Genomic DNA, 26,011 nt, shown 5'->3' with positions numbered 1-26,011 from the left:
CGGGGGAGCCTGGTGGGCTGCCATCTATGGGGTCGCACAGAGTCAGACACGACTGAAGCAACTTAGCAGCAGCAGCAACATATGTTTTAATTTAGTTCTGTAGACAAGCTGATCCTGGTAAGAAAAGCATCAGTGACAAGTCATCCTTTTATAATTGAAAAGGGGAACATTTAGGCAACCTTTGACCCTATCAGGATGTAGTTAACCCTGAAACCATAGAGTTATATATCATTCCCAAGGAGAACAGCTAGGATGCAACAAGACTTCTCTCAGAGCCTCCAGTTTAGATCTAAGTCCAATCATTCCTATCCATTTTTATTCCCTGAATATGTATGTTTTCAAGTATAAATCTTGTTTTCTATTTCCTTCAACATTGTCCAGTTGAGATCTGTATTTTCCTTTGTCTGCACTTACAGAGACTTCTCAAATAAATGTATAGACACTAGAATTGAACTTGGGGTAGTGTCTTGACGCCATCAGTGTCAAGTATTGGGATCCTGAACACAATTTGAATTCTAAGCTTAATCTTTTCTTCTACAAAAAGCAATTTATCAAAGTGCTTACCCCATATGTTTGTTGTGAGTATTAAATTGGAAAATTTAGATAAAATGCTTAGCACAGTTTCCGGCACATGCTGAGTGGCTCGATACATCTCAACTCTTTTTATCAGTACTGTCATTATGTCATTATTTTCCCTAGGAACCTCTTCCAGACTGACAGTCACATTGATCTTCCTTAAGTATTCCTCTGACAGTGCCACTCTTCTGATCAAAATCCACATGTACAAGTGATCTTCCCTACTATACAGACTAAAGTTCAGGTGCTTAACTTGGTATCCAGGTCCCTTGTCCCTTCCTGATGTGGGCACTACATCTTTCTCACCTTATCTGTAGCCGCATCCCTCTAGGATCACTGAACTCTAGCCATACTAAGTGACTCATCATGTTTTGAAATGAAGATGCTCTTTGTATATGCCACCTGGGAAAACCCTCTCATCCTTCTTGATATACCATACCCAGCATCTAAGTATAGTTTCAGTCCCTGTGCTTTGCAGGGGAAGGCTAAAATCATCAGAGAGGTAGCTATCTCTCTCTACTTGGCCTTCTAGGTGTGAACTCCACATCCTCCTCTTAATTTTTTTTTTTTTTTGCTTGAATCACCAGTTAATTGAATAATTTGTTTTGATGCCCAATCCACCTTAGTCCAGCTTTAATTTAACATCTTGGTTTACTTTATTGCATTGTAAGGTCTTTGGAAAGAAGGGTCTCTAAAATATCACGTGGATGATCTGCTTCATGCAAGTTTGTTCCTAACTCATATCCATGAACCTTTGGTCATTCTAGTCTGTAATTGCTGGAGATGTGTATGTCTTTCTTCTACTTTCTTCCTTTGTGTTCCATTTGGGGAAGACTCTTGAGAGTCCCTTGGACTGAAAGGAGATCAAATCTGTCCATCCTGAAGGAAATCAGTCCTGAATATTCATTAGAAGGACTGGTGCTGAAGCTGAAACTCCAATACTTTGGCCACCTGATGCGAGGAAATGACTCCTTGGAAAAGACCCCGATGCTGGAAAAGATTGACAGTGGGAGGAGAAGGGGACAACAGAGGATGAGATGGTTGGGTGGCATCACTGACTCAATGGTCACAAGTTTGAACAAGGTCCAGGAGTTGATGATGAACAGGGAAGCCTGGCATCCTGCAGTCCATGGGGTCACAAAGAGTCGGACATGACTGAGCTACTGAACTGACTGACAGCTCAGGAGGTAGATGCTCCGGCCATGGAAAGAGGCAGGTGGGAGTCTGTGGTCTTCCCTCTTGTCAATGTCTTTCTTTCTCAGGCACCATGAGTTTATTACACACTAGTGGAGACTTGCCAGTTTACCGCCCAATTGATGACTTGCTGTATTATATCTCTAGTTTCTTCTACTTAGAACCAGATGATGGACCAATTGTTTCTGAGCCCAGATGTGTGGACAAGAGGGTTTGTATCTGTGTGTGTGTCAGAGGGCTGAAAAAAGGAGATTAGGAACAGCACCTTCCCAATCTCCTAACTATAAGTACAAGGCAAATTTCTTTGGGTTTCTACTGAGGATAAGATAATTCAAATTATGATTGGTTTCTTCCTCTGTAATTATTGAAAGGGACTTAGAATTAAAATGAGAACCTCAAGTTGTAAATTCACTGAATAATGGATTTTTGGGTTATCGTTGGGCTGCCTGGCTTTTAGTTCACCTTTCCTTTTTAATACTTGAATCTCTTCTGTATTATTTTTGGAATGTGACACTTCTGCCTACTTCTAGTTTCAGAGGACTTGCCACCTCCATTAGCTCTTCTTTCCATAGTTAGAAAGATTTGTCATGTGTGGGCTCATAAAATAATGAGTATTGCTATTATGATGGTTATTGATATTATTAAGAGCATGGCTCTTGGTGCCAGACAGATCTGCATTTGAATCCCAGGCACCTCACTTACCATCTAGGTTACCTTAGTCTAGAGGTTGTCAAGCAGGGGTGACTTTGTCCCTCAAGAAGTAGTGAGACATATCTGGACATACTTTGCTGCTGTTGCTGCTAAGTCGCTTCAGTCGTGTCTGACTCTGTGCGACCCCATAGATGGCAGCCCAACAGACTCCTCCGTCTCTGGGATTCTCCAGGCAAGAACACTGGAGTGGGTTGCCATTTCCTTCTCCAGTGCATGAAAATGAAGAGTGAAAGTGAAGTTGCTCAGTCGTGTCCAACTCTTCGCAACCCCATGGACTGCAGCCCACCAGGCTCCTCCATCCATGGGATTTTCCAGGCGAGAGTACTGGAGTGGGTTGCCATTGCCTTCTTAGGTTTATTACAACTCAACGAGGAGACTCAGATCAGTTGCTCAGTCGTGTCCGACTTTGCAACCCCATGAATTGCAGCACACCAGGCCTCACTGTCCATCACGAACTCCCGAAGTTCACTCAGACTCACGTCCATCGAGTCAGTGATGCCATCCAGCCATCTCATCCTCTGTCATCCCCTTCTCCTCTTGCCCCCAATCCCTCCCAGCATCAGAGTCTTTTCCAATGAGTCAACTCTTCGCATGAGGTGGCCAAAGTACTGGAGTTTCAGCTTTAGCATCATTCCTTCCAAAGAAATCCCAGGGCTGATCTCCTTCAGAATGGACTGGTTGGGTCTCCTTGCAGTCCAAGGGACTCTCAAGAGTCTTCTCCAACACCACAGTTCAAAAGCATCAATTCTTCAGTGCTCAGCCTTCTTCACACATCCTCCTTCACACATCTTTCACACATTCTCCAACTCTCACATCCATACATGACCACAGGAAAAACTATAGCCTCAACTAGGTGAACCTTTGTTGGCAAAGTGATGTCTCTGCTTTTGAATATGCTATCTAGGTTGGTCATAACTTTCCTTCCAAGGAGTAAGCATCTTTTAATTTCATGGCTGCATGAGGGGACTGCTAGCATCTAATTCACAATGGCCAAGGATGCTGTTAAATATCCTACAACATACATATGACAACATATGGTTCCCACAACAAAGAGTTATCCAGCTCCAAATGTCAATAATGCTAAGATTGAGAAACCTGTCTTAAGAACCTTAAGTGCCTGAGAGTCAGTTTTTCCATCTGTAAATTAGAAAGTTGAGTAGAGTTTACTTCACAGCATCATTGAGAATTACATGAACTTACATCTGCAAAGTTCTTTAGCAGGTACCTGGCCCAGTGTAAGCACCAAAAATACAAACAAACAAGCCCTTGTGGTTATTATGCATATATTGCATGTATCATGGTGCATGGGGCATAGTTACAGTAATAAGGATGTTAAACATTGATATTATAAGTACTAGTAATACTACAGCCCTTCACATAGTCAAAGGCAGCTTGCTTAACTTATTTATAGTGTCTCATTGTTCCTTATGATTCCATTACAAGCTTTCATATTAGTCTAGCTTCTCATATCTGCATCTGTTCTACTTTGCTAATTATATCCTTGATGTAGCATTCAGATCTCAATACATTTCTCTAGGTGGGGTCTGGGCAATGCACAGTAGGGATTGCTATTCTTCTCTCAATGGTCACCTTACCATTAACTTACATTGAAATCTCTGATGCCCAAACTAGTGAATGGAAGTGACAAGAGAGGGAGAAAGGACACCAAGCTGAATGTGTGTTTATAAAATGTATGTTATTGGTGCAGACTCCAGAAGACCTCCTTGGACACCCACGTCTTTTTAAAATATTGATTTATTTGGCTGCACCCAGTCTTGTTGCGGCATGTAGGATCTTCAGTCTTCCCTGCAGCACATGGAGCCTTTAGCTGTGGCATGCAGGATATAACCCAGGCCCCCTGCACCAGGAGCATGGAATCTCAGCCACTGGACCATCAGGGAGGTCCCTGGACACCCACATCTAATCTGGCATGCAGGGTCCACATTCTAGAGATTTAAATCAGAATGTGACTGATAAGAGCTGAACTGTGAAGAAGGAGAGGCCAACTCGGGGGAGAAATAGCAAGGGTTGTTTGTAATTCTGCAGTACCCCTTATCAGAATGGTGACTGGTGTGTGAGCCCCCTTCCAGGGTCGCCAGGGTTGCGACTGGATGAGCTGAGTTGGGGAGTTCTATCATCGCCTTTCTGCCTCTTTCTTTTATCACATTTCTCTACTTCATTGTGCACATCTAGCAAAATGAGAGTGTTCCTCAAGACCCATCCGCCCGTGCATACAGGCTCCCTGTACAGATGGCTCCCTAGGATGGATCTCTATTATTTCACCAAAAAACATCAGAGGAGGAATTTGTTCTGCTCCACTAAAGACATGATTTCCAGCTCTCTCTCCTGCTTTCGCTCAGTTTTTTTGGCTGCTCCCTGGGAAAAGGATAGAAAGAAAAAGAGGCATCCATAATACTTAGCTGAGCCAGTTTAACCAGGACTAAATAAGAAAGAGGAAGATAATTCAGGATTATCTAGCTGTGGAATAAAAATAGTTCCTAAGATGCACATGTGAGCCTGTGCAGCTCTCCAGAGGCGCCTGGGACAGCCCCACCATTCCACAGACTGATTCCTTCTCTGCTTCTACCACATCCTTCTGGTGTTTCTCTCTTCATTTGCAGCAGTAGTTAAGATCAGAGTTAGGCCAGCTCGGACTCCAGGTCAGCCTCTGCTCTATATGGAAATACTAATGTTACCTACTTTCCAGGCTGGTGGTGAGTGGCATAAACACTCAACAAGTCAACAAGTATGAGTTTATGGTATAACTAGTATGCTTGTTTAAATATTTCTTATAGATACCCTCATCTCTATTTACTACATGACAAAATAACCAAGGTTCAGAGAGGCATGGCCATTGTGCTCAAGGATGAGCAGATGTTAAGAAGTTCAGGGTTTGAACCTCAGTATGATGATAAAATCATTTTACATCATGTTTTTAGCATGTGGTCTCGTCTTACTTCTTTGTATGTGTACTATCTCCCATGAATCTCACAGGAAGTTTTATTTTCTGAGGCTCAGAGAAGCCTGTTGAGGTGTTCAAAGTCATGCAGCAGCTGGGCTGGAGGTGAAGATCTGGTCTTCTTCCTCTAGATCTGCTGAGTTTTCCATTCAGGATTCCCTGCTATCCCCTCCCACCGGGGTTGCTCTCTAGTGTGCTTGCATTTTTGTGTGGTGGTGGCATATAATCATGCATAATAAAGCAAGCCTGCTCTAACTGTCATGTAGAAATGGGAAGCTGAAATTATAAGTCATTAAATGGAAAATCCAGAGCCTTATAGTAACGCCGACTCAGCTTCAATCTATTATTGTCTATATATTTAGCCTGTCTATTTTTAAGAGTTTAATGTTGAGAAATAGGACATATTTATAATGCAGATGCATTCTTTTCACTCCAAAACCCCTCCATTTGCTACAGTAGACTTACATGTGTTTAAATTTATAACCACCTTTTTGTACTGGGAAAATTTGTCCTTAAAGGAACATAGATGGAAAATCTGCCAGTTGAAGAGGTAAGAAGCATCCAGGTTCAATCATCCACTCTTCCACATCAGGATGGGTCAGTAATGTGCCTGTGTCACCGGATGTATCCACCATCTGCTCTTCCACATCAGCGTGGGTCAGTTATACACCTGTGTCACCAGGTGTATTCACCATCCGCTCTTCCACATCAGCGTGGGTTAGTTATGCACCTGTGTCACCGGGTGTATCCACCATCCGCTCTTCCACATCAGGATGGGTCAGTTATGCACCTGTGTCACCGGGTGTATGCACCATCCGCTCTTCCACATCAGCGTGGGTTAGTTATGCACCTGTGTCACCGGGTGTATCCACCATCCGCTCTTCCACATCAGGATGGGTCAGTTATGCACCTGTGTCACCGGGTGTATGCACCATCCGCTCTTCCACATCAGCGTGGGTCAGTTATGCACCTGTGTCACCGGGTGTATCCACCATCCACTCTTCCACATCAGGATGGGTCAGTTATGCACCTGTGTCACCGGGTGTATGCACCATCCGCTCTTCCACATCAGCGTGGGTCAGTTATGCGCCTGTGTCACCAGGTGTATTCACCATCTGATCTTGCACATCAGCGTGGGTCAGTAATGCGCCTGTGTCACCAGTGTATGCACCATCCGCTCTTCCACATCAGCGTGGGTCAGCTATGCACCTGTGTCACCGGGTGTATTCACCATCCACTCTTCCACATCAGCGTGGGTCGGTTATGTACCTATGTCACTGGGTTTATCCACCATCCGCTCTTCCACATCAGGATGGGTCAGCTATGCACCTGTGTCACCGGGTGTATCCACCATCCGCTCTTCCACATCAGCGTGGGTCAGTTATGTGCCTGTGTCACCGGGTGTATCCACCATCTGCTCTTCCACATCAGGATGGGTCAGTAATGCACCTGTGTCACTGGGTGTATCCACCATCCGCTCTTCCACATCAGCATGGGTCAGTTATACACCTGTGTCACCGGGTGTATTCACCATCCGCTCTTCCACATCAGCATGGGTCGGTTATGCACCTGTGTTACTGGGTGTATCCACCATCCGCTCTTCCACATCAGGATGGGTCAGTTATGTGCCTGTGTCACCGGTGTATTCACCATCTGATCTTGCACATCAGCGTGGGTCGGTTATGCGCCTGTGTCACTGGGTGTATCCACCATCCGCTTTTCCACATCAGCAGGGGTCAGTTATGCACCTGTGTCACCGGGTGTATTCACCATCCACTCTTCCACATCAGGATGGGTCAGTAATGCACCTGTGTCACCGGCTGTATCCACCATCCGCTCTTCCACATCAGGATGGGTCAGTTATGTGCCTGTGTCACCGGTGTATTCACCATCTGATCTTGCACATCAGCGTGGGTCAGTTATGCGCCTGTGTCACTGGGTGTATCCACCATCTGCTCTTCCACATCAGCGTGGGTCAGTAATGCACCTCTGTCACTGGGTGTATCCACTATCCGCTCTTCCACATCAGCGTGGGTCAGCTATGCACCTGTGTCACCGGGTGTACTTTTCATGCCTCTCATTTGATTCCTAGTCAGTCCTAGGTGTTCGTTGGAAGGACTGATGCTGAAGCTGAAACTCCAGTATTTTGGCCACCTGATGTGAAGAGCTGACTCATTTAAAAAGACCCTGATGCTGGGAAAGATTGATGGCAGGAGGAGAAGGGGATGACAGAGGATGAGATGCTGGATGGCATCACCGACTCAATGGACATGGGTTTGGTGATGGACAGGGAGGCTTGGCATGCTGTGGTTCATGGGGTCACAAGGAGTCGGACACGACTGAGCGACTGAACTGACTGAACTGAGTATACACTGTGAAATGGTTTTTCCCTTCATTAAGCAAGCATAGCCCAACCTTGAAAGCTCTGAATGGATATGTTATCACCCATATTGCCACTGGAGAGAGACACCTCAGTTTCAGGTGGTTGTTATTTCTGGGATTATTCTCACTATCGTTAATATGGTCTAAAGGGAAGCTGACTGATAAGGGATTCCTTTCATCTGCTCCAGTGTGAAAGTCAGTTCATTAAACCATGTTTATTGGTCCCATTCCAAAACAAGCCATGGTGTGGTATGTGAAGCTGTTTGCCTAGCTCTGCTGTTTATAGGCTATCTGACCCTTGGAAATTAATTAACCTTGTTGTGTTTCCCTTACCCAGTTGTAAGATGGAAATGCATCCGTCAGTCATTGCCACAATAAAGCTACATAAAAAACAACTGTGAAACCTCAGTGGCATCCAGTAATAAACAGGGATTTGTCAAGTGTCTGTGGATTAGATGGAGTGTTTTGCTCATCGTGGATGGATGGCTTAGCATCTACAGATTGGCTGGTGTCAGTGACCTGAGCTATAGGAGTAGAGTGAGTCCACTCCATGATAAAAAGCTATGAATCTACTCTATGTCCACCACCTTTCTTGGACCAGTAGGCTCCCTGAGACACATGTTCCTCATGGAGGTGGCAGGTATAAATGTGTGAGCCTGCATACGTGATGCCTCTTGAAGCCTGTGTTCATAACTGGTGCACACCGACGTCTACCGACATACTCTCAGACAAAACAAGTCACAGGACTGAATGCAAATCAAAGGACAATGAAGTACACTCCATCCATAATGAAGTTAAAACAATAGGTGGGTGCAAGGAGTGGTGAAGTTCATTTACCATAGTCATTAGGAGAATTATATCCAACCAGGGCTTGTTTACTTTCACATGGTACCTGGTGCATTATAAACACTCCAGAATGGTAACTGTCATTGTTCTTATGATTATATGACTAATGAGATTTCTTGGCAAGTTACGATGCTGCATTTAGGTGATCCTCAGTAATGGATCAACCAGAAACATCCAAGCTAACTCTCTGGGGGAAAACTAAGACCAGGAGGAGGTAAAATTTGGGGGAAGGAAGGGAATAGGGGTAAGAGAGTGGGATTCTCCCTTCCATGCCAACCAGCTGCCAGAAAGACAACATCCTCTTGTCTTTGGCTCAGCATCCTCTGCTCTGGGCTAAAAATGGTGGAACTAGAGCTTCATGAGCAACAGATCTGTCTCTCTGTCTTTCCCTCTTTTTCTATGTACATATACAAAATCCCATGTTTGCCAGAGTATGACATTCAGGATATTGCAGGTCAAAGCACACACCTGATGAGCTTGAAAGGACAAGATATAAGAATAGACGGAGGACAGTGAGCAGAGGCTTGATTTCCAGGCTTGATGGAAATAATAGCCACACACAGGTCCTGGATTATGGCTGGGAAAATCTCAGGTGTAGCCATGGGGTTTGGCTGACATGGGGTGCAAGCCCTGGGAGTAGCTAAAGTCAGAGATGATGGTCAGATTTATACATCAGAGCACAGTAGGGAGTTAACATTCACCATCCTTTGTCACAGGTCATGAGTTACCCAATAGGGAAATGGAGAACCTAGTTTGTATTAAGTTTGGACCCAGTGCAAGGCCTTCTGTAAGCTTATCTCACTTAAGCTGACTAACAAGAATGATAATAAAGGCTATACTTTATTGAGTGCTTAGGGTTAGGGTTCTTAACCAAAATAAGTAAACAAACAACCATGCTTGTGAAGTCTCTTTGCAACTCTTGCAACCCTGTGCAACTCTATGGACCAAAGCCCACCAGGCTCCTCTGTCTATGGGATTCTCCAGGCAAGAATACTGGTGTGGGTTTCCATGCCCTGCTCCAGGGGATCTTCCTGACCCAGGGATCAAAAGCCATGTCTCTTAAGTCTCCTGCACTGGCAGGTGGATTCTTTGCTGCTGTTGCCACCTGGGAAGCCCAAAGAAACAAAACTTCACAGTTCCTGAGCAGACTTATGCTCAAGGTTTTACTTATGGAGAACTGGGGCTTAGAGATGTGGAGTCCCGTAATGAATAAGTGATAGAATGAAGGTTAAATGCAGGTCTATCAGATTCCTAAACTGCATGCCCTCGCTACACCTTGGGTGTCTGAGATAAATAAAAAAGGCACAGGAAAGATTATGAAGCTGGGTAGCAGGGCTCTCAAAAGAAATGGACCTTTTGAACCATGGTCACCTGATGTGAAGTAGTGACTCATTTGAAAAGACCCTGATGATGGGAAGGAGTGAAGGCGGGAGGAGAAGGGGCTGACAGCCAATGAGATGGTTGGATGGCATCACCGACTCAATGGACATGAGTTTGAGTGAGCTCTGGGAGTTGGTGATCAACAGGGAGTCCTGGTGTGCTGCAGTCCATGGGGTCACAGAGTCAGACAAGACTGAGCGACTGAACTGAACCGAACCAGGAAGGGAGGTAGGAGTCCTCAGAAAGAGCCACGCCCACCTTCCTTGCTCAAAGATGGATGTTCTTTGTACAATCACCTCTCACTTGAAGCTCTTGAAAAACCGAACTGTATAGGATTTTCTCTACATTTCTTTCCCCCCTTTTCCTTGCTGCTGCTGCTGCTGCTGCTGCTAAGTCGCTTCAGTCGTGTCCGACTCTGTGCAGCCCCATAGACGGCAGCCCACCGGGCTCCTCTGTCCCTGAGATTCTCCAGCCAAGAACACTGGAGTGGGTTGCCATTTCCTTCTCCAATGCATTAAAGTGAAAAGGGAAAGGGAAGTCGCTCAGTCGTGTCCGACTCTTAGCGACCCCATGGACTGCAGCCTACTAGGCTCCTCCATCCATGGAATTTCCCAGGCAAGAGCACTGGAGTGGGGTGCCATTGCCTTCTCCCTTTTCCCTACTGATTCTACTCTCTTTGTCATCCTCTTTACCTGGTTCTGCCTTTTTTAAGTGTCAGCCAAGTTCACAGCTCTGCTGGGAATTCTCTATAGCTTTTCCATTTGCAAAAGGAATTAGAAAACTCATTTTCAGTCATCTCATCACTGGGCACTTAGTACAGTATATTTTTCTTATCTATATTTGGCTCTTCCACTGAACAGTGTTGTGTTTTAAAGAAGGCTCTGGTTCTGCTGCTGCTGCTGCTGTTGCTAAGTCGTTTCAGTTGTCTGACTCTGTGCGACCCCATAGATGGCAGCCCACCAGGCACCCCCATCCCTGGGATTCTCCAGCCAAGAACACTGGAGTGGGTTGCCATTTCCTTCTCCAATGCATGAAAGTGAAAAGTGAAAGTGAAGCCGCTCAGTCGTGTCCGACTCTTCTTGACCCCATGGACTGCAGCCTACCAGGCTCCTCCGTCCATGGGATTTTCAAGGCGAGAGTACTAGAGTGGGTTGCCATTGCCTTCTCTGAAAGAAGGCTCTATATTTCAATTTATTACTGTATCCCTAATGCCCACCTTAGGATTTACCACCCAAGAATGGTGTCAGATGAAGAATTCCAGTTGTGGAGTGTGGGTGGCCCTCTAGTGCTGAGGAGTGCTGAGCCACATACATGGCCTTCCTTTGCAGTTATGAAAAGGATGAATCTAGGAGAAGAATCTGACTAGTGACTGTGAGTTTGTTCCATCAGATTCTAGGCACACACACACCATCTGGGGTTGGGTAGAAGATTTGGATTTGCTGTGACTGATGGTCTAAGATCTTTTTGGCAGTAACAATATTAAGTCTCATCTTTAAAATGCTTACTCTGTATCAGGCACTGTGATAAGCATTTTTAACATCTCATTTAATCCAAAAACAGCTCTATGAAGTTGAAATTGCAAACCCCATTTTAACACTTGGAGAAGCAGAGGCTCTGAGGAGTTAAGCAATTTACCCAAGTATTGCAGCTAATGAGAAACATAGCTAAAATTCCAAACTGTGGCTAGTTCTGAAGCCTTTCCATAGCCATGCCTTGCTACCAAGGTGTTAATAAAGTGACCAAGAAGTCTTTGGCCTAGCCTGTCTGTTTGCTTGATCCTTTCTCCCTTGAACAGGACTTGTTGATTTCCGGTATAAACTCCAGCCCATCCTCTGGAAAACTCCTCTGCCTCTATGGTCCTTCTGTAGTAAAGACAGCATTGGGCTTCTCTGGTGGCTCAGACAGTGAAGAATCTGCCTGCAATGCAGGAGACCTAGGTTTGACCCCAGAGTCAGGATGATCCCCTGTAGAAGGAAATGGCTACCCAGTCCAGTATTTTGCCCTGGAGAATTCCATGGACAGAGGGTCCTGGTGGGCTACAGTCTTTGGGGTCACAAAGAGTCAGACATGACTAAGCAAATAACAAACAACACACACACACATGAAGACAGAGTTAGTTGAGAGAGATGAAAGTGCTTTACAGACTGAAGCATGCAGTTAAGCCTGTGGTTATTGTGTTCATCTTGTTGAAAGCACATTTCATTTACATTTATAACTACAAGGCCACAGAGCTGGAAAGAATCTTTGAGACCATCTGTGTCCTGGCTAGGAACTTAGAACCTGGAAGGTATTGTGTTTTTAACAGAGCAGAGGAAAATACCGCTGTATTTAATTCCATCATTCAAACTCAGTGCAGTTCTCCAGCAGAAATTATTACCACCTTACAAGTCTGCAGTATTAACTGACAGACCCAAGATCATATATATAAGAAAAGGCTAGTCCCAAGCTTTTCAATTTGTATTTGTTGCTGTTTGTTCATTTGTCTTGTCTGCAGGCACTTGTTTGAAGATAAGTTGTGCCAGGCACCAAAGGTTTAAGAACATTCGTGGAAGAGAAAACTAAAAAGTGAGAAAATTCTATCCATCAGTTTTTATCCCTGAGAATTGGGAAGAGCTGGTCATTTAAAAAAAAAGTATATGTGTACGTGAGTTTTAAATTTAGTCGTGGAGCATTCTCAGCTGGTTAGGGGACCCTAGCTGTTTTCTTTGCTACTTCTTTATTTATTGAAAAGATGATTCCTGTATGAGAGGGAATGTTGGATTCTGGAACTGGATTCTCACACCTTCCAAATTTGATGATTCTTTCCATCTCTACCAGATCTTCCTAGCCGAAGTGTTCTTCATGTTCGGGATGCCTTCTCTGATTACCTGTGCTGTGCTGTGCTTAGTCAATCACTGTCCAACTCTGCGACCCCGTGGACTGTAGCCCGCCAGGCTCCTTTGTCCATGGGGATTTTCCAGGCAAGAATAATGGAATAGATTGCCATTTCCTTCTCCAGGGGATCCTCCTGACCCAGGGATTGAACCCGTGTCTCTTGTGTCTCCTGCATTGGCAGGCAGGTTCTTTACCACTAGCGCCACCTGGGAAGCCCCATATATCCATATTCATATCCATATTCATATACATACATCATCTATTGGTTAGATATCTATCAGTCTGTTGAGATTTAAGGAATCTTCTCATGTGTTGTGGAGACTGACAGGTCCAATATTTTCAGGGTAGGCTAGGAGGTTAGAGGGGGCTTCCCTGGTGGCTCAGATGGTAAAGAGTCTGCCTGCAATGCAGGAGACCTGGGTTTGATCCCTGGGTCTGGAAGATCCCCTGGAGAAGGGAACAGCAACCCACTCCAGTATTCTTGCCTAGAGAATTCCATGGACAGAGGAGCCTGGTGGGCTACAGTCCATGGGGTTGCAACAAGTCGGACACGACTGAGCGACTTTCACTCACTCACTCAGGAGACTAGAAATCCAGGGAAGAGTTGTTGCAGCTCAGGTCTGAAGGCAGTCTGCTAGCAGAGTTCCTTTCTTCTCGGAAGAAGTTCCTTTCTTCTTCTTTTCTGGTGAGGCCTTCAACTAACTGGATGAAGCCCATCTACATTAGAGAGGGCCATCTTACTCAAAATTTACTAATTAGTATTAATCTCATCTAAATAATGTCTTCACAGAAACATCTAGGGAGATGTTTGGCTAAATAGCTGGGTATTACAGCTTTGTGAAGTTGACACATAAAATTGACCATCACAAGGTCTGAGATGAATATTATTCTATACTTTGGGGAAACTGGATTCAGAAATTGGAGACCTCAGTGCTGCACCTTGTTCCGCTGCTGACATTTTTTGATGACTTTGTCTCTTGGTGCCTCTATTTTCACATCTGAGTAAAAGGGGAAATATATACCTAAAGTAATTTTCAAACTAGGTATCTTATATCGCAGATGCCTTTCACAGTGAATGAATAAATGGATGGATGGATGGATAGATGAATGAACTGAGCAATCATGAAGCTGAAGAGTGAGAGGGAGCTGGGTTGATCACTGACTGCATTCTAGAAGCTCTGTTAGACAGTTTATGTACATAATTACATTTAATCCTCCCCCAAACCCTGCAGACATTTAGAGAAACTGAGGGTTGTAAATGAGAAGGGAGTGTCTCCATCATTCACTGGCAGAGCTGACACTGGAACTTGGGGAGACTTTCTCACACATTGCACGAGGCAGTGTGGACAAGTGGTTGCCTACCTGTTGGTTGGTTCTCTGAACGCAGTTCTATAGGGCGACAGAACTGACAGCATGGGGCATGAGCTGAGTCTAGGCCCTCCAGGCTGGACAGTCTTGAGCATCGACACTGAACAAGGTTCTTGGCAAAGCAGGTCTGACTGTAGCCAAGGCAAGCCCCTGGCTCCAGCCAGGACCAGATTGCAGGGAACTCATGTCCAGTTGATTTAAGACGGGTGGCTAAGCTGTCAGAGTCCCTTTCCAGGCTCAGAGAAGTCATCTCCAAACTCAAAGACTAGGATATCCATGTCTGTCCACCAGGCAGGCCAGGAAGGGTATGTATAGGGTGGAACAGTGAATGGAGCCGGGTTCTGAGTCATAGTGAAGGTGAAGTGTTAGTCCCTCAGTCCTGTCTGACTCTGCAACCCCATGGACTGTAACCCGCCAGGCTCCTCTGTCTGTGGGATTCTCCAGGCAAGAATACTGGAGTGGGTAGCCATTCCCTTCTCCAGGGCATCTTCCAGACTCAGGGACTGAACCTGGGTCTCCTGCATTGCAGGGAGATTCTTCACCATCTGAGCCACCAGTCATAACCTGAGTCTAAATCCCAGCTCTGCCATTTTCAAGGGTGTGACCCTCGGAGACTATTTAACTTTTCCAATCTTCAATTTCCTCATTTCTAAATAGCTAATAACACTTTTCAAAGCTGTTAGGAGGAATAAGTGAGCAAACATTAAAAAAAAAAAAAAAAAGTCAGCCTCCTTGCCTGGCAGAGAATTGGTGAATTTTTCAAGAATCATGAGTTTTCTTTATAAGTAGACTGGATGAATCTAGAAATATTAAAGAGGATGATGATAAAGTAATACAGGAACTTGAACCCAAACCCAGACAAGTTTCAGTGGTCGACCTCACAGTCTGTGTTGGAGAGAGGAGTGCATGAGTGTTTGAACATGGCCTTGGTGAATACCACTGTGGACAGGGCAGGCGGTGTCTGTGCTGTAGGGTGGCACATCAGGCTGAAGCTTGCCTGGTGTCTGAAAACCAACACAACCTTTATGCCTCTGCAGAGGCACTCGGGTCTGCCTTGTCTTCGCCCTCCTCTCGCTGTCTCTGTCTCCTCCCCTATCCTCCGTATCCTTCCCTTTCCCTTCTCTTTATTGTTTTTCCAGCTCTCTCATCTCCTTTCCACTCTTCCATCTCTCGTTTCCACACCCTGACCTTGATTCCAGAGCACAGCTTTCCTTTCCATTCTTGCTTCATCTCCCTCCTCCCTGCACCTTTTTCCTGTTCTCTTTTCTCCATCTTGGCTTGGGGGCTGGGGCTTCAGTCTCCTCGGGCCCCAGCGGTTCATTCCCATTAAGCTTGACAATCTCTCATATGTCAATTAGAAAGAGGCCGCTTCCCCCTCTTCCCCCTCCCTTTCCCGGGCCTGCCGCGATGCTCAGATTAAGTACCATCTGTTGCATTCATCCAGGCGACGGGTGAGCATTTTGCTGCTCTGGGGAGGCAGAGCTCAGCGGGCACCAGGAGGTAATGTGGCTTGTTTGGACAACTTGATATATTGATATTGATAGAGCTACCGGATGGGATTGAGAGGGACGGGGGCGGGAGAGAGAGTTACCGAGGATGAAAGAGGCCATGGAGGGGTTTGCATAAGCACTTCCCGCTCTAAGCCTGTCTGGGCTCCTGGCACCGTCACCAAGGCAAGAGCAGCCAAACAGATGGATAGGATTTGCTATGGTCGGGATCAGAAACCCCTGCAGCCCAGGGGAGCAAACCTTGCCTCTCTGTGTATCTTCCTCTGCTCCCAGCTGGTCAGATCGGCATCAGCTTAGGAGAAAGGAAAGCAGAAATAACAGGCTAGGAAGAGGCTGACCTTTTGGAGTTGCTGAATGTCAGAGCACGATGAAAAGGGATGATGTATCAGTCTAGGTTCCAGCTGGGCAAAGAAGGCATCCTCCAATGAGATTTTTAGGAGAAATTCAACGAAGTGACTATTTATAGAGAAAAGTCAGAATGCAGAGAATCAATGGGGAGGAACCAGGAAAAAATAAGTATCAGGAAGCCCACTACCAATTCCTAGAACTGAGGGGGCAGGGAGAGGGCAGGGTTTTATTAGCGTCTCTGAGAACTGGTTGTGGAAAAGGGGCCATGGCAGAAGTTACGATAGTGGAGGTCAGTCATTTGACGACTCTTTGTGACCCCATGGAGTGTAGCCGGCATCGTTTCTCTGTCCCTGGGATTCTCCAGGCAGTAATACTGAAGTGGGTTGCCATGCTCTTCTCCAGGGGTTCATCCCAACCCAAGGATCGAACCCAGGTCTCCTGCATTGCAGGCGGATTGTTTACCATCTGAGCCATGAGAGAAGCCCTAAGGGCCCCAGTCTCTATCAGAAATATGATGTGGAAACAGGAAAGGAACAAGGGAAAACATCCCCTCAAATCTCCTCCCAGATCCTTCCAGGCCATCTCCCTGGGAGAACTCAACCAGTAGCCAGATAAGGAAGACCTGCAAAGTAGCCCATTGAGGGTATGCCTCCAGGAAACAGAGAGGAGCAGAATGAACCTGTGTTTGGAAGATGGGTCTAGGGGTCAAAGAGAGATCAGATAGTGCAGGCCAGGAGTGGTTCCGTGTTCCATAGCCTGCACTGTGTCAGAAGCTAATGTTCTTAATCATTACACACACTCCCTTTATACCTGTTTCAAAGAATGTGTGTGTAGAGCCTCTGTAGAGTCCAGTTTCTCTCTGGTGAATACAAGACCTACACCTACTCAACCCTCTCCACGCGGACATCTGGGAGGCATCAAGTACCCTTCCCTAAAACTAAACTCACATTCATTCCTCTTCCGATGTCTCTCCTCTCATTGAGAGGTACCTTGTTCTGCCAGACCTGGAGTCATCCTCTCCACCTCCCTCTCCCTTATCCTCCCTTTCCAGTCAGTCACCCCTCCTGTAGGAGTTACACCTACAAAATAGCTCTCGCATTTCCCCCTTGCTCTGTCTCCACCACTCTGCCATTTCTGTCTCTGCTCTCTCCTGATCCATCTCCTGTATTTCTGTCTCCACCTCTGCTAGTCTAGCATCTCATACATGGGTTAGATCGTGTACGTCTCATATACAGACTTCTGTGCTCTGACACCACCTTCCTATTTAGCCTTCTCACTTCTATTTCTGACCTTCTCCAGTGAATTCTTCTTGCTACCACCAGAGCCATCTTCCCTCAATGAAGATCTGCCACCTAAAACCGTCACCATGTTCTCCTTGATAAGACCCAGAAGAGTGAGGGTTAGGGTGAAGGTCAAGGTTAGTGTTAGTACTGGGGTTTCCTACCTCTCTAGATGATCTCATACCACTTGCTTTCAGCACTTCAGCTGCAGTGGTGATTGGAGCCCCTTCCACATTTCTGCTCCCCATGGGGTCTTTGTTTAGACTCTTTCTTCTGACTCCTCTGATTTCTTACCCTTCAGCCCCACCGACAGCTCCCTTTTCACCTGATTAACTCATACTCTTGCCAGAGCTTAGTCATGCTGCTCACGTCCTTGAAACAGTTTCTATGGCTTTCCTAGACAAAGGCATAGTCCTCCAGCATAGCCTGTTTTTTTAATATACATTTATTTATTTTAATTGGAGGCTAATTCCTTTATAATACTGTACTGATTTTGCCATACATCAACATGAATCTGCCACGGATATACACGTGTTCCCCATCCTGAACCTCCCTCCCACCTCCCTCCCCGTACCATCCCTCTGGGTCATCCCAGTGCACCAGCCCCAAGCATCCTGTATCATGCATTGAACCTGGCCTGGTGACTCATTTCTTATATGATATTATACATGTTTCAATGCCATTCTCCCAAATCATCCCACCCTCTCCCTCTCCCACAGAGTCCAAAAGACTGTTCTATACATCTGTGTCTCTTTTGCTGTCTCGCACACAGGGTTATTGTTACCATCTTTCTAAATTCCATATATATGTGTTAGTATACTGTATTGGTGTTTTTCATTCTGGCTTACTTCACTGTGTATAATAGGCTCCAGTTTCATCCACCTTATTAGAACTGATTCAAATGTATTCTTTTTAATGGCTGAGTAATACTCCATTGTGTATATGTACCACAGCTTTCTTATCCATTCATCTGCTGATGGACATCTAGGTTGCTTCCATGTCCTGGCTATTATAAACAGTGCTGCGATGAACATCGGGGTACATGTGTCTCTTTCCCTTCTGGTTTCCTTGGTGTGTGTGCCCAGCAGTGGGATTGCTCATCTTTCACTTCTCCTTTTTGGTACGTATCACTTGCAAATGTTGCGTTTCTCTTGTCATCCGTGTCGTTACTGTTGGCCTTCCTGTTCACATGGTGAGCACCACAAAGGGGTTTTGTTTGTTGTTGTTTCTGCCATCATACCCTGTTCTGGACCAGAAGTTTATGTCCCCCTCAAATGCATATGCTGAAGCCTTAACCCTCAATGTGACTAGCCCGCCATAGCAGAACACCATACACTGGGTGGCTTAAACAACAGACATTTACTTTCCCCAGTTCTGGAGGGTGTCAGCATGGTCGGGTTCTAGTGAAGGCTTTCTTTATGCCATGTAAATGGCCACCCTCTCTTGGTGTCCTCACTGGGGATGGGGGGAATCTTCCTGTTCTTCTAAGGCCACCATGCTATATGATTAGGGCCCCGATTTTATGATCTCCTTAATCTTAATTACATTCTAAAGGTCCCATCTCCAAATGTAGTCTGCTATAAACTGATCTGTGTATTCCACAATTCACATATTGACGCCCTAACCCCCAGTGTGAGTGTATTGGAGACAAGACTTTTGATAGGTCATTAAATTCAGTGAGAAAATAAGGTTGGGGTCCTAATTAAATAGGGTTTGTGTCCTCATAAGAAGAGGAAGACATCTCCCTCCCTCCCCCCACCCCACTTCCCTCTCAGCATGGATACACTGAGAAAAGCCCACGTGGACAAACAGTAAGAAGGAGCCATCTTCAAATGAGAATCTGACCAGTTTACATTATCCAGTCTATGATTTTTGTTATGTAAGCCCAAGCAGACCAAGACATATTTTCTGAAAATAGCGTAGAAGGAGTGAATGAGTGTGGAGATGAATGAATCCATGGATCTTGACAGATATGTGTGGGTCCCCACCCCGCCCCCAACCTTGTTGGATTCCAGACTGTGACTTGCTCTGGACTTTGGACCACAGGATAGCCCAATTCTGAGACTTTTGTGTAGATCAGTCTCCTTTCCAGGTTTAAAGCATCAGGATTGGGTGTGACTATACTTCTCAGAAGGGATTGTAGGCTTTTGCTGGAGGATTCTGTATCATAGGCTTGGAGTAGTAGACCTGTGTTTGGGACTTTCTTCTTGGCTCACCTTTAAGTAGACTTAACTGAGGTACCTGGGGATACAGACATCAGGAGAGGCATATGTGTACACTGTGCTACCACAGGGCCACTTGTATTGTCCATTGTCTTTTCCTTAGCAAGCTTAGATTCCCCTCTATGTCCCTGAAGATGAGATTTCTCAGCGTCTGATACCCAAACCAGCCCTCTGGGAAGGAGCTACCCTGCAGACACATCTGTGTCTAAGCTAATAAAACTTCCTGAGAAAACAGGATCTCCTTAAAATTGGTGTTTGGATGTTCAGAAGCCTTCTTTGTCCACTCTGGAAAAGGCCCATCAAAGAAACAGGAATCTTTGGCATATCCCGTTCCTTGTCATCAGACAGCAGGTGGCTTAAACTGAAGAACTTTCCCGGCCTCTGGAGATGTCAGTGGAGGGAGGGCTGAGTCTGAAGATTTCAAAGTCTGGACTGTCTTTGGGGATTTCTCAGAACAAAGGCCCAGAGACCATTCAGCCAGTCTCCTTTTCTTCTTTCTCATTTCCTCTCCTCTTCTTTTATGTTGGCTCTCTGCTTCCTTCTCAAGTTCTTCTGTGTTTTGTTTTTTTCTTTTCACTTTTATCTTCAACGTTTTTTTCCCTCTGCCCTTTTGACATCACTCTCTCCATTGCCTGTAACTTTCTACCAGACTCAATTTAGAAATTTCTGAAAATGTGGCTACCGGAAGCTCCTTGGAGGGTATTGAAACACATGGAACATTGGAGTAGGGTTTAGAAGGCTTGACTCCACTGCTTAGTAGCTTAGAGCAAGTTGTATGCCTTGTCTGGGGAGAACCTCAGCTTCCCTTAGTGAAATGGGGCTCTTGTACCAAGCAGTCTGTATATCACAGCACCATAGTATGTGTGTGTGAAAGTCACTCAGTCGTGTCTGACTCTGCGACCCCATGGACTACACAGTCCATGGAATTCTCCAGGCCAGAATACTGGATTGGGTAGCTGCTCCCTTCACCAGGGGATCTTCCCAACCCAGGGATCGAACCCAGGTCTCCCATGTTGCAGGCGGATTCTTTACCAGCTCAGCCACCAGTCTCCTGAAATGATGTTCGCCCCAGGGCTGCTGTCTGCCTTTCCTGCCACTGTTCTGGTTCAGGCTTCCTTGTCTCTGGCTGGCTCTTGCAAAAGCCTCTGGGTGTGTACTCCACACTCTGGTTAGCAATTGTTATCACAGGGACTTAACTGGAACATACCAATTTCTTCTTTAAAACCTTTCAACAATCACCTTTTGCCTTTGGGATAAAAATATTTAACTCCGCAAGGTGGCTCTCAAGGTGATCTGGCCTCTGCTGCCTCATCTGCTCTGCCCAGGCTCCACAGCAGCCACACGGAACTTCTTTCATTTACTCAAGCACTGTGTTCTTTCTGGCTTCAGGTCTGTGCACATGCTTCTCCTTCCACCCAGGGCATTCTCTTATCCCAAATCTTTTCAGCAATTCCACCCTGATTCTGTATTATTTGCTAATTCCTAACCTCGTTTAAGGTCTTGGTGGAGGTATTGTCTCCTCCAAGAAGCCCACCTTGACTCCTCGGATGGGCGAGCCGACCTTCTTGGTGCTCCTAGAGCACTCTATATTCTTCTATCACAGGACTGTTGCAAGGTGTTGGCAATGCCTGGATATGTGTCCTACCAAGCTGTGGATTCTTTGAATCATGGCTGGTGTTCACCATCATATCTCAAGGGCATGGGGGCGGTGCCCTTAAAAACACAGTAGGTGTTGCACCAATAAGTGTGCAGGGTATCAGATTCATCTCTCCTGGCCTCCGTGACTCCTGCATCATCACTGGGTCTGGGAGGGAGCTCCAGACACACAGAGGGTGGGGGGCCCAAGCCCAGTTCTCCAGGGCCTGACGGTGGGCCAAGCCCTAACTTTAGCCCCATTGCCCACCCTGTAGCAGCGGCTGAGGCGACGCAGGAGCCAGTGGAGTCCCTGATGCAGAAGTTCAAGGAGAGTTTCCGCGCGAACACGCCCATCGAGATCGGCCAGCTGCAGTCAGCACCACGCAGCATCTCAGCAGGGAGGCGGAAGAGGAGAAGCAGGCCCCGAGGTAGGTCCCCCGGGCATCTCTGGCCAGGATGTCCACAGCTCTGCCCAGGTTCTGAAGGTGCCAGGAAGAACGGTGCCCTCTTCCCCCGGCTTCCCTCTGCTCACAGAACCCACGCCACTGTCTCCCCGAGAAGTCGTCTCATCCGAGGCCCTGCAGAGAGAGGACCTGTGTCCCTGGGTGTAAAGGTCCCCTCCCTGGACCCCAGCATCCTCCTCTGAGAATGGGAATGAATTGCCATCTCCTAGAGTGGTTGGGAAGATTAGCATCAATCTATGGCCCGTGCCCAGCACAGCAGCAGAGCAGCGGGATACACTTTAAGTGTAGCTGGTGTCATTTTGGAGAGTGTGAGATAGTCAGGATGTTCTCATGGGAGACATTCTCAGACTGGGGTCACAGAGCAGGGTTTGGACCCCCTCTTTAATTGCCCAGAGAATCTAGTGGTCAAAGTAGGAGTGCTGTAAGTTAGACAGACTAGCTTCAAATTTTGGTTCTGCCATTACCTAACACTTTGGGGCAGTTTCTTCACTTTTCCAAGCCACTTGTCTCTGCCTGGCTTGCCATAACATCTCAGCACAGTGCCAGCCAGCATACAATCAAAAAGCAGATCTGTCCCTCTTCCTTCTTCCTTTCCTCCCCATCATTATCATCAGCAGCATCATCCCCGTCTCCTTCTTCCTCTGACCTCATGGGTGACTTTGTGTCTGGGGCGACCGCCACTCCCATCATTGCCTAACCTCCCAAACTCAGCTTCATCCTTCTGTCCACGCCATAATCTCCAGCCAGTCATTCTTCCTCTTGACTCTTACTTCTCTAGTGCCTATAACTTGGTTCTGATTATGTCACTCTCTTCCTTCCATGGCTTCAGAGATTGTCCAGTGTCTACAAAAATGTTTCCGCTTATGAAAATGGCCTTTGAGGCCACCGCAGAGCTCCAGTCTCTGTGCTGTTCTAAATCCATGTGTTTCCACTTCATACCGTTTACTCTCTGTGAAAAATTCCTGTCTAGCCCCGAAGAATGTTTATCGGCAGTTATTAACACTTTCTTACTCCAGGCAGGGGGCTAAATGCTTTGCCTATCTCATTTGATGGTCAGTAACAGGTACCGTGGTGATGCCCATTTTACAGATGCTGTCACTAAGGCACAGAGTCACCCAGAGGGACACTATAGTAAGTATCAGAGCCAGGAAGAACTGAACAGTCTGAGTCTCAAACTTTTCTTTTCCACTAAACCATTAGATTCTATCCCAGTGAAGTCCTCCCTGTCTTTCCAAGCTTAACATGCATGGCGTATATTGGCAAAGAGATCACTGATAGTCACCATCACAGTTCACCCTGAATTCTCCCAAGTGTGAATTCTCTCACATCTTTATCCATGTGTTAAAGACTGACTCCATTTTTGTGTAATGTTATTTGCTTATGTCTGGCTCCCTCCTTAGCTAGACAGAGAGTTCTTTGAAGGCAGGAAGTATCTTATTATTGGAATCATCTTTGTGTTTCTGAGACTAAATTAGGGTCTGCACGCATGGTAGACACTTGTTATTCTCTAGATCTTAATCCTGTGAATTCCTGTATCCAGTGAAAAACCAAGATCTACACATTTAGCCAAGGTCATAAATTGAGACAGAGGTTGAGGATTGAGTTCCTTTTTGGAATTCATGTGGTAGACCCCAGGTTGAACCATTGGGTAATGATAAAGATTAGTTACCTTGAGGTCAGCAATGTCTGAGCGCTGACCCAGCCCCATAGGTGGCAACTTGCTTAGCTTTGGAAGAGTCACTGGATGTCTCTGAGCCTCCAGTTCTTCTTCTGTAGAATGGGGATGCTGACCCCTACATCAGAGGACTGTTGTAAACATCTGATGAGATGAAGAATGTAGACTGCCTTGCAGCTCTTAGCTTATGTATATTAGGAACTGAAAAATGCTCTCTTGTATTTGTTATGACTTGAGCATTCAAGATCACTTGTAATTCCACTCAGCTTTAACTGTCCATCTTTATTGCTCCAGCATTCACCAAGAATCTCCTACCCATATCCTCTCTACAAATACAGTCCCCATAAATACACTGGCCGCCAAGTCCATAGCTTCACTGCTCTCCACCATCAATCTGAATTCCTTTCCTTAATGTCATATCCTTAACACTTTTTATGTCAGTGCTTTCTTCCAATAACCATCTCTTTTATGCACCATAACTGTCTTAAGGAGACCTCTTCTGTTAGGCATTTGGGCTGTGCTTAGTCGCTCTGTTGTGTCCAACTCTTTGTGACCCCATAGACTGTAGCCCACCAGGCTCCTCTGTCCATGGGGATTCTTCAGGTAAGAATACTGTAGTGGGTTGCCATGCCCTCCTCCTGGGGATCTTCCCAACTCAGGGATCAAACCCAGGTCTTCCACATTAAAATGGATTCTTTACCATCTGAGCCACCAGGGAAGCGCTTGTTAGGCATTTTGGTTATTTCTAATTATTTCACAATTATAAGCAATGCCGTGTCAAACTTTTTTTTTTGGAAAAAACTTGGCCTTCGTGTTGGATTCTGTTTTCCTTTCTTGAATTTCAGAATTAGATTGTTAGTGAAATCTATTATTTGGCTTAGACCATAATTGAATATCAACTTATTGTAATTTATAAGTTAGATGGGGACTAAGAGAACTCATACAGGTAGAAATTCATTTTTTTTCCCTTAAATGTATTTCAAATTTGTCCCAAATATGTTAGTCACCATTGTGACCATTGCCACTTCTTACCTCCTGCTTATGACTATATCCTCCTGAGGTTCTCCCCGAAGCAAGCCAGAGTAATCTTTTAAATAAGATAAGGTCACTCTTCCACTTAAAATTATTCAGTGGTTCCCTGTTATATTTATTTCTTCTTTAGTTTTTATTAGTGTATAGTTGATTTACAATGTTTTGTTAGTTCCTGGTGTACAGCGAAGTGAATCAGCCTTATATACACATATATCCCTTCTGTTTTGATGCTCAGACAGTAAAGAATCTGCCTGCAGTGCAGGAGACCCTGGTTTGATCCTTTGGTCAGGACAATCTGGAGAGGGGAATGGCAACCAATTCCAGTATTCTTGCCTGGAGGATTCCATGGACAGAGGAGCATGGCAGGCCAGTCTGGGGGGGTCCGAAGAGTCAGACAGGACTGAGGGACTAACACAACACCGTCTCTTGCCAGTTGTTATTCAGTCACTAAGTCCTGTCTGACTCTTTGCGACCCCATGAACTGCAGCACACCAGGCTTCCCTGTTCTTCACAATCTCCCTGAGTTTGCTCAAACTTATGTCCATTCAGTTAATGATGCCATCCAACCGTCTGATCCTCTGTCACCCCCTTCTCCTCTTGCCCTCAATATTTCCCAGAATCAGAGTCTTTTCCAAAGAACTGGCTATTCACATCAGGTGGCCAAAGGATTGTAGCTTCAACTTCAGCATCAGTCTTTCCAGTGAATGTTCAGGGTTATTTCTTTTAGGATTGACTGGTTTGATCTCCTTGCAGGCCAAGGGACTCTCGAGGGTCTTCTGCAGTACCACAGTTCAAAAGCATCAATTCTTTGGCACTCTGTCTTCTTTATGGTCCAACTCTCATGTCCATACAAAGATATTGGAAAAATCATAGCTTTGATTATATTGACCTTTGTCAGCAAAGTGATGTCTGTGCTTTTTAATATGCTTTTTAATAGGTTTGTCATACCTATTCTTCCAAGGAGCAAGCATCTTTTAATTTCATGGCTACAGTCACCATTCACAGTGATTTTGGAGCCCAAGAAAATAAAATCTGTCACTGTTTCCACTTTTCCTCCATCTGTTTGCCAGGAAGTGATGGGACTGGATGTCAAGATCTTAGCGTTTCAAATGTTGAGTTTTAAGCCAGTTTTTTCACTCACCTCTTTCACCTTCATCAAGAGGCTCTCTAGTTCCTCTTCACTTTCTGCCATTAAAGTGGTATTATTTGCATATCTGAGATTGTGATTTCTTCCAGCAATCTTGATTCCCAGTTAGGTCACCACAGAACGTAGAGATTCTTGTGCTATACAGTAGATTCTCATTTGTTATATATTTTATACAGAATAGTGTATATGGTGCTGGCAGTGGTTTAGTCGCTAAGTTGTTTCCAACTCTTGCGACCCCATGGACAGTAGCCCACCAGGCTCCTCTGTTCATGGGGTTTCCCAGGCCAGAATACTAGAGCGGGTTGCCATTTCCTTCTCTAAATCCCAATCTCCCAGTTCATCCCATCCACTCTTTCTGCCCTTGGTGTCTATGTGTTTTTTCCTATGTCTGTGTCTGTATTTTTGTTTTG

The 26,011-nt window shown here is 45.6% G+C and overlaps 1 protein-coding gene across 5 annotated transcripts in view; it reads left to right on the top strand.

The window, feature by feature from the left end:
- Positions 1–26,011, top strand: part of ASTN2 (astrotactin 2) — a 1,056,817-nt gene that overhangs the window by 282,363 nt on the left and 748,443 nt on the right. For 4 of the 5 annotated variants that reach the window (XM_061426655.1, XM_061426656.1, XM_061426654.1 and 1 more), the window contains exon 4: positions 21,559–21,711. The exons of the other annotated variant lie outside the window; for it this stretch is intronic. In XM_061426655.1, the coding sequence (XP_061282639.1) occupies positions 21,559–21,711 (153 nt within the window). The remainder of the gene's footprint in view (positions 1–21,558; positions 21,712–26,011) is intronic. 5 annotated transcript variants of the gene reach the window in all.

This window comes from Bos javanicus, chromosome 8 (genome assembly GCF_032452875.1).
Source record: "Bos javanicus breed banteng chromosome 8, ARS-OSU_banteng_1.0, whole genome shotgun sequence".
Classification (NCBI taxonomy): Eukaryota; Metazoa; Chordata; class Mammalia; order Artiodactyla; family Bovidae; genus Bos; species Bos javanicus.
The sequence above is the reverse complement of the archived record's forward strand: the minus strand, read 5'-3'. Positions and strand labels throughout refer to the sequence as shown.